Here is a 14,894-nt window from a genome sequence, read left to right on the forward strand (position 1 = left end):
TTTTTTTTTTTTTTTTTTTTTTTTTTTTTTTAGAGACAGGGGCTCACTTAGTTGCTTAGCACCTCGCCATTGCTGAGGCTGGTTTTGAACTCAGGAACTTCCTGTCTCAGCCTCCGGAGCTGCTGGGATTACAGACGTGAGCCACCGAGTCCGGCCTTTATTTTTCTTTTGATTATCTGCAGTTCTCATTTTCTACAATAAATAAGTAATTCTTTTAAAAGAAAGTATTTTAATTACAAATATTCCCTGAAAATGACAGTTTCTTTGGTTTCTGGTAGTTAGACCCAATGCTTGACTGTGCTGGACAAGAAAAAAAGTGATATGTTTCAATAAGGTGAACACTAAAGCAGACTGGCCTCTAAGAATACATTAATCTTTTCAACTGCCTTTCTTCACTCCTAGAACTTAGATTACTCTCATTTTTACCCTTTATCAGTACTGTGGTCTTTGCCTGGGCACTGCATGGAATATGTTATGTAAGGGAATACAAATAAATATAAAAATATAATCTAGCATTCAATTTTATAAATTCTATGCCAGTCTAATTTTAAAGTCACTTGTAGAAAAAAAATAAAGCCATCTACAAAATTACCAGTCTATAATTCAATCCTTATGCTGCCATTTATTTATTTATTCATCTGGTAATAAGGATTGAACTCAGAGGTGCTTAACCACTGAGCCACATCCACAGCCCTTTTTATATTTTATTTTGAGACAGGGTCACACTGTTACTTAGGGCCTTGCTAAGTTGCTGAGGCTGGCCCCAAACTTGTGACCCTCCTGCCTCAACCTCCTAAGTTTTTAGGATTATAGGCATACAAGAACACGCCCAGTAATTTAAAAAAAAATAAGGTCTTAAACAATAAAATAATGACCAAATAGGTAAAATATCATATGTGAAAAAATCAATGTTTATGAGAATAATATAACTGGTGTTTAGTTGCTAGTCATCCAAGCCTAGAAAAATAACACATGTGTTTATATATTAAAAAGAAATCAATTCAGTAGTATAATGGGATATCATGTTTGAATTTAACATTATTTTCAAGATTTGGTTAAGATATTTTTCACAGTGAATTTTCTATAGAAGTCAAGTGGGTTTTTATACCCAAGTACCACACAAAATCACTGGTATTCTGTATAGGAATCAACCTATTTCATGCCCCAGTCCTCTTCAGATCAACAGTCAAAATAGAAAGTTGTACAATAAAAATTGTACATCCCCACATGTTAAGAGTACTACTGCTTGAAAGAGGATGAGTTGAATATGGTAGATGGGTCTCATTTGGTACCACTTGAAATGGTTATTAATTCAACTCCTCACTTTAAAATTTTGTAAATAAGGGAAAGAATTAAACTTGCATCCTGGCTTTTTAGCAGAGACTGAATTTCTGACCTATCAATCAGTCAGCTGATGATTGAAAGCAGTGCTTCATAGGAAAGTGCCAGCTTATAAATGTAGCTGAAATGATAGAATGAGAAACTCATCATTTTATGGCACCTACAGAAATTACTGATTCAAGCGAGACAGTCACTGGCTTAAAAGCATTCGCTGAAGGGTTGACAGGATGCTAGCATAATACCACCCTGAATACTCCAGGTGGCAAGGGAGGGTAAGAAGTGCAGATAGCAGGAAGGAGCATGCTGTTATCACTACTGTTAGTAGTGGGACAACTGGAAGATATTTGCCCCCAGACAATTGGGAGAGTTGGACAAATTTGAATATGAACTGAGTATTAGATGACATGAAGGAATTAATAATTTTAAAACTGTGACAATGCTCTTTTGGCTATGGAAGGAAGCATTCTTAGTTTTTAAGGATAACCATTAGAGGAAAAAAATATTTGGGAGTTAAAAAGCTGTTTTCGGATCAGGAATGTAAAATTGGCACAGTATTGAAATTTTAATTGGTTTCCAAGAAGTAGGGGAAGAACAGATATTTTTTATAGATGAAAGAAATGAAGATACAGAGGAGAAGCAATTCCCTCTGCAGTCCCCCTCTCCCACCCCCAATATGGCTAGCAGCCCAATTAGTCATAAGGAAAAGGCAAATAGCAAAGCAAGAGGAAGAAATGCTGTTGGCCAAAACGTTACTACAGTGATGAACAAAAACATCATCAAAACACTAGAAATCTTAAGAAAAACTATAGTGCTGATTTAATTTGTAGCCACATCCAAATAAATTTCTTTAAAGAAGTATTATTGAGCCATGCTCAGTGACACATGCCTGTAATCCCAGCACCTCTGGAGGCTGAAGCAGGAGGATCACAAGTTCAAAGCCAGCCTCAACAACTAAGTGAAGCTCTAAGCAACTTAGTGAGACTCTGACTGAAAAATAAAAAGAGCTGGGGATATGGCTCAGTGGTTAAGCACCCCTGGGTTAAATCCCTGGTACCTACCCGCCCCAAAAAAGAAGCATTATTCATGGTGTGGTATAGAATTAAAGAATGTTTTAAAAGGATATGGATTATTTCTTTGGATTAGGAGTTGGTAACTTTAGGCTACCTGGTAATAATCCAAGTTCTACAATTGCATCTCTATATGATAGTTCTTGAGAAACTTCTCTATGGCCCCAAAAGTCCTAAAGTGAGGAAGTTGAATGAGAATCTAGAGTTTTGAAAACTGCAATTAAAGGGAAATAACAAAACATGTAAACATCTATTTCATTAGATGATCTCTAGGGTCTTGTTCATTCTGTAACTTGATTATAGAAATAAAAGGTTAGTCCTTGTGCTCTATGTGCAGATCAATTTGAGAGAATTGCTTCCATGTGAAGAAAGCAGATTATTCATTTGGTTAAAAGCAGACAGAAAAATCTGTTCCTTTGCCCTTTCCCATGTCTGGCATTTTTATTATACTTTTAGTTTTAAAGAACTGATTTTGTTTAATGGTCTGCAACCACCATGAACAAAAACATCTCATGCTTTTAGTGGTCCATCTTGTTGGTATATCTGCTTCACTAAATTACAGAATTATCTGACTCATCGGGACAAAAACAACATATTATCCTCTAGACAGAAAATTGAAAAAAAGCAATTTTCCCATCTCTGAGAAAGATAATTGATCTGATTTTGCTGTCAATGTTACCATCGTTCACTCTATTGCCCAGACTTGAAAACTTGAAATTATTTTTTACTCTCCACACCTTTTATCATCCACACAGAGTCACCAAGCCACAATGAGTTTGCTTTAATAATGCCTGTTACATCAATCTCCTCTGTTACCATCTAAGTTCAAGTCCCTATTATCTCTCAGACTGGATGACTACAATATTCTTTCTTTTTATTAATGACTTATACAGGGGTTCTTTTATTATAAAACTAATACATGCTCATTATAGGCAATTTGGAAATTTCATAAAGGTAGACAGAATATTATTAGTTACCCACAATCCCTCTACCTGGAGATGATCATTCATTCTGACCCATTTCCTTCCACTCATTGTTTGTTCTACATATATATTAATACTTGTCTAATAAAAATTAGGATTGTAATATACTCAGGTTTCTAATCTTTCTTACTCTTGTATTTTTAAGACATTAAATGCATAGAAAAACTAAATTTTAAAACTAATTCTAGATTTTTTATTTCTCATTGGTTTCTAATTTTTCATGTTAGATGAAAAATGATGCCCCAGGCTTGGAGGCACATACTTATAATCCCAACTTCGGCCTCTGGCAGAAGGATCGTAAATTTGAGGCTAGCCTCAGCAATTAGTAAGACCCTGCTCAAAATAAACTAAAAAAGGCTGAGGTAAAAAGGGCTCAGTGGTAAAGCACTTGTGCAGCATGTATGAGTCCTTGGGTTCAATCCCCAATGCAGAAAAAAAAGAGGAGGAAAAAAAGAAATCAAATGATACATTGATCATCCTTATGCCATTGATTGATTTTTTTTTCCCTTAAAATCTATTCCTAGGGATGGGGATGCTGTTCAGTTGGTAGAGCATTTGCATGGCATGCATGAGGACCCAGGTTCAATCCCCAGCACCACAAAAAAAATCTATTCCTAAAAATATAATTATAGGACCAAAGATTTTTGTTATAGTTTGCCAAGTTGTCCTCCAGAAAAGATATATATGGATATATATAGGGTGAGTATCTCTAATTCAAAAATTTAAAATCTAAAATGCTCTGAAATCTGAAAATTTTTGAGTGCTAACATGATACTTACTAAGTTTTAAATTTTGGAGCATTTTGTATTTCATATTTTTGGATTGGGGGTGCTTGACCAATGAAGTCTAAGAAAATATTCCAAAATCTGAAATCTGGAAATACTTCTGGTCCCAAGCATTGGTGATAAGGGATATTCAACCTGGATACCTTCTTTTATAGGACCACCAGTAACGCATGAAAACTGCCACTTTCCCACTACTTATTAAAAACTAGATATTAAGCTGAAAATATATGTCTCATCAATGCTTTGGTTGGAATGTCTTAGATATATTATATTAGGAGACCATAAGGTCCTTGAGGGCCTTGTTATACCTGACAAGAGGCAATAGCACATTAGTAGAAAAATCAAGAGAACTGTAGAATCAGACAGTTTTGGGTCAAATCTTACCTTACCGCCAACTAGTTGTGTAATCACAACTAAGTTATTTAACCTCATGGATGTTCTACTTCCTTATCTGTAAAATGATACTAAAAACACATACTCTATAGGTTGGTTGAGGATTCAATAAAATAATATAAGCAAAGCATATATTATACTCTCTGGCACATAGCAAACTTTCAATAACTGCTTACAGTTGTTACAGTACTTGCACAATTTCCAACTTCTAGTATCTATCACAGTAGCTATTGAAATGAAAAAAGAGAGAGTGGTAATTCTAAGGAAAATATCTATAACTGATTTTTTAAAAACAATTTTTTAGTAGTCAATGGACCTGTACTTTATTTATTTATTTTATATTTATTTATATCTTATTTATTTATTTTTTGTGGTGCTAGGGATTGAACTCAGGGCCTTGTGCATGCGAGATAAGCACTCTACCAACTGAACTATATCCCCAGCCCTATTTTATTTATTTATATATGGTACTGAGAATCGAACTCAGTGCCTCACACATGCTAGGCAAGCACTCTACCGCCGAGTTACAATTCTAGCCCTATAACTGTGATTTTTGAAGTGTGGTTTACAGACCATCTTATCAGGAGCAGAATCATCTGTAAGCTCCTGTTTAATATGCATATTCCTGAGACTCACCCTTAACCTGCCAATTCAGAATTTCTGGAGGCAGGACCCAGGAATCCATATTTCTTACAAGTATTCCAGTTGACTTTAACTCAACTAAAGTTAAAGAACCAGTGGTTGCCATAGACAACCCCACTTATGGTTTACAATCAATCTCCTAATCAGGTATCAGATTTTTGGACCTGATTGCTTATTGGCACCCTATCCTCCAGGGTCTGGCAGTCACCCACCATTTGTGAAGTTGACTTGGTGAAAAAGTGATCCAGAGAGATCCTTATCTGATGGCTTGCCTGTAATGGCTTGTCTTCCTTCCCTAGTCAAATGTCATTCAAATTGCCCTTGGTGAATTATTTGGGTATTAAAGATAATTGGAAATTATTACCAATAGTAAAACTCATCACTAACACTTATTAAGCACTTACAATGTTCCAGACATGCTAACCAGTTGCTATAGAATTAACTATTTGTATTAAGTTAATTGAATCCACATAACAGCACTGTAAGGCAGGTGCTGTTGTTACTTCCAACTTGACAAATGGGAAGACCAAGTCACAGAGAGGCTAAGGAAGTTACCTAAGGTCAAAAAGACAGTAAATGACATAGCAGAAATTTGAATCCAGACAATTTGACTCCAGAGCCCAGGCTATTATCTAGTATGATATGCTACTTCTAAAAATTAATTGCCCTATGCCTCTTATTACTAATTTAAGATATATACAGTGATGATATTTATTTCATTTAGTGTCTCTATTATTTCATTAGAGTGAATGTATTTATCACAGAACCTCAACATCTTTTGTCCCTATGATGTCTTAGGTTTCTAGCCACAAATTCTATCATGAGAGTCTCCTAGAAATCAACTGCTAGAAATCTCCTAGCAGTTGGGGTGGGTCTCTTCTATTTCCCTGTGTTTGCAGTTCAGTTTTCCATGCAATAGCATGAACAAAGTGCATTTCCATTGATTACTCCATCTTTATATTTCCCTGCACCAAATTTTAAAAATTACCCAAGATTCAGGCAGCCTATTAGGCCAGCTTCATAATGGAGCCTCCTCCTTGAACATGTGTCAATAAAATATATCCCCTATCTCAGAAAGAATATGAAGCCCAGTGATGGGCAAAGTGGTCTGAGGCCTTTTTAGTTGGTATGCTTGACCTTAAACCCAATATATGCAATCTGTTCTTCTTTAATCTTTTAGACAAACTGTAATTTAAAATGACCAATTTCAAAATGAAATTCTGACACATGAAAACTTTGAAAATATGATGCTAAGTGAGGTGAGTCAGACACAAAAAAGCCAATATTGTATGATACACATATATTAGGTACCTAGAAAAGGAAAATTCCCAGAGACAGAAAGTAGACTAGTGGTTACTAGAGGTAGGGAGATGGGGAAATGGGAAGTTATTATTTAATGAACACAGTTTCTGTTTGGGAGATGAACAAGTTTGGGGTATAAACAGTGGTGATTGTTGCATAACCTTGTAAATGTACTTAATGACTCTGAACTGTATGGTTAAAATTATTGAAATGGTAACTTTTATGTTATGCCTGTTTTACCACAATTATTAAAAAATCTCACAGCTAGCCTCAAAAAAATTTTCAAACCCCCATGGATTCAGTGCTTACCAGGGTATCATCATTCTGGTCTCCAAACATTTCTTTAAAAATCTTTCCAGGATCAGGAATTGGAGGGAATATAATGATCTTTAGCCTTTAAGAAAACAGAAACATTTCAGATCAAATCTTCCATTGTATAGGAGCATTCCACTTAAATACAGACATATTAAAAGAAAGTGTGGGTAAAACTCATAGTACACAATTCATTTTTTGAAGAAACAATTGTGAAAAAATCCCTTAAAAAGGTTATAGGAGGGACTGGGGTTGTGGCTCAGCAGCAGAGCACCCGCCTAGTGTGTGTGAGGCACTGGGTTTGATCCTCAGCACCACATATGAATTAAAAATAAAGGTATGTCCACCTACAACTAAAAAAAATATTTTTAAAAAAAGGTTATGGGAAATCAATGTCCTAAGAGCCATCAAGTTTGGGTGAAGCACATGGACTGATAGAATAAGCAATTTACTTATATTCTATCATTTAAATAATATGGTACTGTACTTTGAATAGATCATATGGGAGCTTGATTTTTATAATTTTGAAAACAAAATCCTGCTAACAGTGTGTGTGTGTCCCCAACTAGAACGTAAAAACAGACTTTGTGCTGTTCCCTGCTATAATCCCAACATTTAGTATAGTGCCTGGCAAATAAGTAGGCATTCAATAACAATAATATGCATATTGAAATATTGGTTCTGAGCTGGGTACAGTGGTACATGGATATATAATCCTAGCAACTCAGAAAGCTAAGGCAGAGGATTGCAAGTTCAAGGCCAGCCTCAGCAATTTAGCAAAACCATGTCTCAAAATAAACAATAAAAAGGGCTGGGGTGGGCCAGGCATGGTGGCACATGCCTGTAATCCCAGCTGCTTGGGAGGCTGAGTCAGGAGGATCATGAGTTCAAAGCCAGCTTCAGCAAAAGCAAGGTGCTGAGTAACTCAGTGAGACCCTGTCTCTAAATAAAATACAAAATAGGGATGGGGATGTGGCTCAGTAGTGGAGTGTCCCTGAGTGCAATCCTTGATCTCCTCCCCCCCAAAAACCGCTGAGGTGGGGATGTAACTCAGTGGTAGAGCACCCCTAGCTTCAATCCCTGATATTGCAAAGAAAAAAAAAAAACTGGTTCTGGACCCACCTTAACAGCCGTATTCCAATCTTAAGTATTTATTGCAAGAGCAAATAACAGTCCATATAGTGAGATAGAGAAAATAAAACATTCTTGGGTATTTTTTTCAGCACTGGCAATTGAACCATGGCCTCATGGACACTATACAAGTGCTCTAACACTAATCCATATCCCCAGCCCAAGAAAATGAAATATTCTGAAGAAGTGAATGGCAGATATGAGTGACAACCTGGTGAAGTCTCATTCCTATAGCATTAGCAACAGGCTGCTTCATATTAAAACTATTCAAGTCATTTCTGTAGCAATGGTCTTCACTTCGTTTTTTTTTTTTTTTTTTTTTTTTTTGGCACTGGGAATGAATCTAAGGTCTCACACTTGCTAAACACATGCTCTACCACTGAGCTATATCCCTAGCCTCTTCTTTAAAATTCCATTCCAAAAGCTAACAACTAACTATTGATACATTAGGCATTTGGAAGAAAAATTACTAGAAGACCCATTCAATGATGCTAAACACATGCAAAAGGATCAGTGCTTGAACAGGCCCAAAGAAACTAAGCCAATGCTTTCCTTATCAGAAAACGGGCACAATCGTATTTATTTGCAATGTCATATCACCAAAAAATGTCTATAGGCCAAATTCTTCTAATATGTGGACAAATATAAAACACCAGCACAAACAGTAGTAACCATAGCAACCGGAATAGCAGAAACTAAAACCTGCCTGGTGGGCCTAGGGTTGTGGCTCAGTGGCAGAGCTCTTGCCTAGCATGTGTGAGGCAATGGGTTCAATCCTCAGCACCACATAAAAATAAATAAACAAACAACAACAAAAAAACCCTGCCTGGGCAGGTATCTCACCTTTTCAGGTAAAGCAGAAGTATTATGATGGCGCCTGCAACGATTACTGGAATGAGGAGTAACATTGTTATATAGAATGTGGAATTGGGCTGCTTACCTAGAGATAAGAAAGCAAACAAAGATGTGAGAATGAAAATCCTTTTAGTAAGAGATAAGACAACAATTCTATTAGTTTGTGAGACCACAGATATTTCTGTCCCCTTACCCCAACCTATTGTCCCAAACTGTTGACTTATCTTGTCTTCTGTTACCTTAATAGTTACAAAAGGCAGGCACAGTGGTGCATGCCTGTAATCCCAGCGGCTCAGGAGGCTGAGGCAGGAGGATTTCAAATTCAAAGCCAGCCTCAGCAACTTAGCTGAGGCCCTAAGGAACTTAATGAGACCCTATCTCTAAGTAAAATATAAAAAGGGCTGAGGATGTGTCTCAGTGGTTAAGCACCCCTGAGGTCACTCTCTGGCACCAGAAACAAAAAAGTTACAAAAATGTCTGGTTCTGGTGCCAGAAATTTCCTGGAGAAGTAAACACCCTAAAGATTATCTGCAATCAGGATATCTTAACTAGTTCCAGACACTATTAACAAAGATGTCATATCTATTAAACGTATCATTTCATTAACGGTGATATCTTTTCTTACTGCTTACTTGCAGTACTAGAAAACTTAAAACAGTCCTAACAACTACTACTACTCTTCTTAAATGAGCAACCTACTATACATCTGGTACCACATAAGGTGCTTTGACATGCTTAATCTCCTATCTCCACTATATAGTATTATCTCTAATTTATATAGTCAAGAAGAACAAGGTTCAGAGAAGTTTAGTAACTCATCAGAAGGGTTTAGTAAATGATGGCACCAGGTCTCAAATCTAACACTACAATTCCAAAGCCTGTCTTGCTACAACTAACACGTGGAATTCCATTTGCCTATTTATATGTTCATTTTTTTCCCACAAGGGCATAGACATCTAGAAAGCATCATTAGGGCCTAGCAGAATCACTTTAGGCAGCCTTTAGAGGACTGGGCTCCACATAATTCCTGCCTGTTGCTAATTACACTCTTGTGTAATCCCCTGCCCTTGAGCATGAGCTGCACTACTTGACTTGCTTCTAAACAGAAGAGCAGTGGTAATGGGATGTCACTTCCAATATTAGATGATAAAAGACCATGGTTTCCATACTGGGTGTCCTCTCATATGTCCATTCTTGCTTGGCTCACTCATTTGGGGAAGCCAGCTTCCATATCAAAAGGTAATCCTGAGGGGTGGTCCAAGTAGCAAGGAACTAAGGGAAGCTTCTGAATCAGTTTATTAAAGTTGTTGCAACAAATTACTACAAACTAGGGGGCTTAAAACAACAGAAATTCATTCTCTCATAGTTTTGGAGGCTAGAAGTTCAAAATCAAGGTATTGGCAAAGGCATTCTCCCTCTGAAGGCCCTAAGAAGAATCACTCCTTGACTCTTAAATGTGGCTCCTGGAATTCCTTGATGTTCCATCACTCCACTTGCCGCCTCCTTCTTCAATGACCTTTGTCCCTGTTTGTCTATCTATATCTCTAAATGCCCTCTCTTCTTTTTTAAAAAATAATTTGTAGTTTTAGATGTTCAAAATGCCTTTATTTTATTTGTTTATTTTTATGTGGTGCTAAGGATCAAACCCAGTGCTTCACACATGCTAGACAAGCACTCTATCACTGAGCCCCAGCCCCAGCCCCCTGTCCTCTTCTTATAACTAGTCATTAGATTTAGGGCCCACTCTGATCCAGTATGATCTCATCTTAAGTTGATTATATCTGCCAAAACCCAATTTCCAAATAAGGTCATGTTCATAGGTACAGGGGCTGAGAATTAAACATACCTTTTTTTGCGGGGGGTGTAAATGATTCACCATGCCAGTTTCTATCCAGCAACCAGCTAGTTACTAAGACTTTCCAACAATCACACGAGTAAGACTGTAGTCCTTATTACAGTCTGACTGCCACTTCATGAGGCTTCTAGCTAACCCATGCCTAGATTTCTGAACCACAGAAACTATAAGATGGTAAATGTGTGTTGTTTTGAGCCACTAACCTTTAGGGGTCGTATCATGCCTGGCACACAGCTTGTTCAGTATCTCAATAAATAGGGAACTGACTTCTTCCACAGCAACCCATCTCTCTGACTCTTAGCTGTTTCAAAGTTCTTAAATTGGTTCTATATTGCCCCATAGAGCTGCAAAAAGGAAAGCCTATTTCTTCTGATGATGATACCTCAAATATTAGAATTCAGCAATTATGATTTCTCGAGGCTACTTTATCAGTTGTTTTTCATTGAGTTTCAAGGTCCTTCAACATCCTGATTACCCAGAGTGTCCAGTCTGACAAAGGATCTCCTACAATGTATGGCTTCAAATAGGATACTGCACACTCCTGAAGTAGTGGACCACCATGTCCCACCCTGCAGCATTCCCGTGTTCTGGGGACTTCACTGATACTGCTGCCCAAGAACACACATGCGTGTTAGGACTATTTAAGGTTCCATTGTTGAGTTCCTTTGAGCTTACTGTCAAATAAAACCCTGTATAACACTCTACAACATACAGACATAAAGCCTAGGTCTTTCCAATCGTATATTTGAGCCTGGCTTACTCAGAATCTCCACTAATAAATGATTTTTTTCAAGTTTAGATATAAGTTTATTTCTATTAAATTCCATTAGGTCATGTCACCTTTCCTAATTCTGTCAACCAGTATATAGCACAGTCCTCTAACATGGTAAATCCTGAAGATTTGATCATCTCTGCCTTCTATGCCTTTGTTCAGATTATTAATAAAAACTGGAAATGGGACAGAGATAAGGACAACACCACTTGGGTTGTGGTTTTACAAAGAGGTTTTTATTGTCAATTAACCCTGGGTGATTTGACAGTAATTACAGAGAAGATAAATTTCATTTTTAAGTACACTTTGGCTTACATCAAGAAAACATGACAACCGGGTGTGGTGGCACATGCCTGTAATCCCAGTGGCTTGGGAGGCTGAGGCAGGAGGATTGTGAGTTCAAAGTTAGCCTCAGAAACTTAGCAAGACCCTGTCTCAAAATAAAAATGAAAAGGGCTGGGAATGGGGCTCCGTAATTAAGCACCTCTGAATTCAATCCCTAATATCCCCCAAAATTAAAGCATGATATTCCCTTTCCCCAATATTCTTCCTGCTTCACCTTAGTTCCCACACATCAATGTTTTAAATTATAATTAAATTCTGTTCTCTTACCTATACTCATTGCTTGACTCCAATTACTCCAAAGTTTATCATCTTCATAGCATAACTTATTTGTTTTGACTCTTATTCTGACTGTGTAAAAAGTATCAGGAAGAACACCAGGAACCATGAAACAAATTGTATCCTTAAATATAAAATAAAAATACACAAAGAATTTATTTTTTAATAAATTTACCAGTTTATTCTGCCTCTGCTATTGAATCATAATATAATTATCTGCCAAATTCTGTATATGATTAAGACTTGGATTGCAACTCAAATTATCTGATTTGTGTCCTGAAAAAAAAAAACTGGCAATAACCCACAGAACAAAGTAGTTTGTTTTTCCCAAATCAGTTCAAAGTTCTGCTGTGCTAGGCCTGCCCCACCCCCGATAATATGGGAGTCTAAGCCCAAATAACTCAAGTTGAATCTACTGACCTCCATGTTTCTCTGAAATTCTAAATTCTGACATTTGTCCTCTTCAACCTTGAAAAATAAAAAAGTGAATTTCCAATGTTTAATAACACACTTTATATCTTTTAGTCATTTCTTACAAGCTTCTCTTATCTTCCATTAAAAGAGGATCAGATACACTGAAAAAAGTTTGGCCTTTTAAAAATGTAGTGTTGGGCCAATTACATATCTATGTAGGAAACAAAGAATCTTGATCCCTACCTCACACTATTTGCAAGATTAATTGCAAATATTTTTCAGAAAATATTACAAATATTTTCTAGGCACAGTGGCATGTGCCTGTAATCCCAATGTCTCAGAAGACTGAGATCGCAAGTTCAAGGCCAGCCTCAGTAACTTACAGAGGAGCAACTTAGCAAGACCCTTTCTTAAAATAAAATCAATTCATACAACTATAAAACACCAATAAAAAATGAAAAAAAAGGGCTGGGGATGTAGCTCATTGGTAAAGTACCCTTGGTTTAATGCCCATATACCCTGCAAAAAAAGCTAAACAACAAATAAATTGCGGATCTAATATGCAAAGTAAAATAAGTGAACACATAAATATAATAAGCTTTTAGATGAGCAATAGAATATTTTCATAACCTTGAAAAAGTGAAAGATTTCTTAACATCACCAAAACCCCCACATTAATCATAAGTATGAAATTTTTATAAAGTGACCTATATTAAAATTAAAAACTTTCATTTATCAAATGATACCCTATTTGGGAAATAAACAGGCAATGCATAGAAGGGGAAAACATACTTGCAGTTTCCAAAGGACTTGCATAAAGTTTTTTCTCAACAAATTAGTAAGAAAAAAAAATGCAACTCAATAGAAAAACTGGCAAAAGACTTGAACAAGCACTGCACAAGAGGATATGCAAACTACCAATAAACATGAAAAACTGCTCAACTGAATTGGTGATCAGGGAAATGCAAACTGAATCCATGGTTAACAAAACACGCACCTACTACATAATACCAAGTAGAAGTTACCTAAGCATCTAGGATTCTCAATTTCTGCTTAATAAAGTAAATTGGCACAATGATTTGGGAAAACTATTATTATCTACTACAGACAATCAGATGTAACCTTAGGACCCATATATGCCTATACACAACAGAAATGTATGCACATGTGCACCAAGAGACAAGTAGGCAAATGCTCATGGGAAACTATCCAAATCAATGAGAGAACAGATAAATAAAAGTGGTATATTCATAAAATGGAATGCGCGGAATGGGAATGACTCATCCACAATTATGGGAAACAATGCTGGAGAAGCTCATAAACATAATGAATGCTGAGTGAAAGAAGTCAGACACACAAAAAAGTACATTTGGTATGATTCCATTTATAGAAAGTATTTAAAGTAGCAATAAATCAAATCTATGGAATTAGCAGTCAGGATAGTAGTTGCTCTTTGGAAGAGCAGCAATGAGAGGGGTCATGAGGAGGTTTTGTGGGGCTGATTACATGGGTGAAAAATCATTTTGTGAAAATCATTTATGAAAAATCATTGAGCTGTATGTTATAGTTTGTGTAATTTTTCTATAGTGTATTATACATCAATTTAAAAGTTGGGTTTTTTTGTGTTTGTTGGGTGCTGGGGATGGAACTCAGGGCCTTGCACATGCTAGGCAAGTGTTCTACCACTGAGCTATACCCTCAGCCAAATAAAAAACTTTGAGAGACATTAGTTTCCCTTGTTGAGAATATAAGATACAAAAAAAAAAAAAAACTAGGTAGAAGAAAAGAAAGTTTGATGTACAATTCTCTTCCACATAAGTAAGTCACTTACTAGCTGATATAAAGAAAATAGTTCATTCAATGTAAGTTTTTTAAAAGTGGACTGAAAACTCAATGCATGAAATTCTTTTTTATTTATTTATTTATTTATTTTTTATTTATTTTTTTTTTTAGTTTTCGGCGGACACAACATCTTTGTTTGTATGTGGTGCTGAGGATCAAACCCGGGCGGCCCGCATGCCAGGCGAGCACGCTACCGCTTGAGCCACATCCCCAGCCCCAATGCATGAAATTCTGTTGCTTAGTTTAGCCAACTTCTATCAAAGAGATTTTTATTTTTTTATTTTTTTTAAGACATGAGATTTTTTTCCTAATTCATTTTTAGTTGTAGATGGACAAAATATTTTTATTTTTATGTGGTTCTGAGGATTGAACTCAGTGCCTCACCCTTGTGAAGTGGGCGCTTTACAAAACACTGAGCTACAGCCACAGCCCTCAAAGAGATTTTTAAACATGGAACAAAGACCAGAACACATAGTCATTAATTTGAGCCATTCAGTGTCATTCACTAAGTGCTTCATGTCAACATGTATGAAGAGCTGAAAGTCCAATGGAATGATGAAGGACAATCTTTTCAAAATT

The 14,894-nt window shown here is 36.5% G+C and overlaps 1 protein-coding gene across 1 annotated transcript in view; it reads right to left on the minus strand.

Moving 5' to 3' along the window:
* Positions 1-14,894, minus strand: part of Il13ra1 (interleukin 13 receptor subunit alpha 1) — a 45,752-nt gene that overhangs the window by 7,919 nt on the left and 22,939 nt on the right. Inside the window, exons 6-9 of the mRNA XM_015498526.2 lie at positions 12,480-12,527; positions 12,051-12,183; positions 8,800-8,896; positions 6,823-6,907 (exon numbers count right to left, since the gene is read on the minus strand). Coding sequence (XP_015354012.1) covers positions 6,823-6,907; positions 8,800-8,896; positions 12,051-12,183; positions 12,480-12,527 — 363 coding nt within the window. The remainder of the gene's footprint in view (positions 1-6,822; positions 6,908-8,799; positions 8,897-12,050; positions 12,184-12,479; positions 12,528-14,894) is intronic.

Source organism: Marmota marmota, unplaced genomic scaffold (assembly GCF_001458135.2).
Source record: "Marmota marmota marmota unplaced genomic scaffold, marMar, whole genome shotgun sequence".
NCBI lineage: Eukaryota > Metazoa > Chordata > Mammalia > Rodentia > Sciuridae > Marmota > Marmota marmota.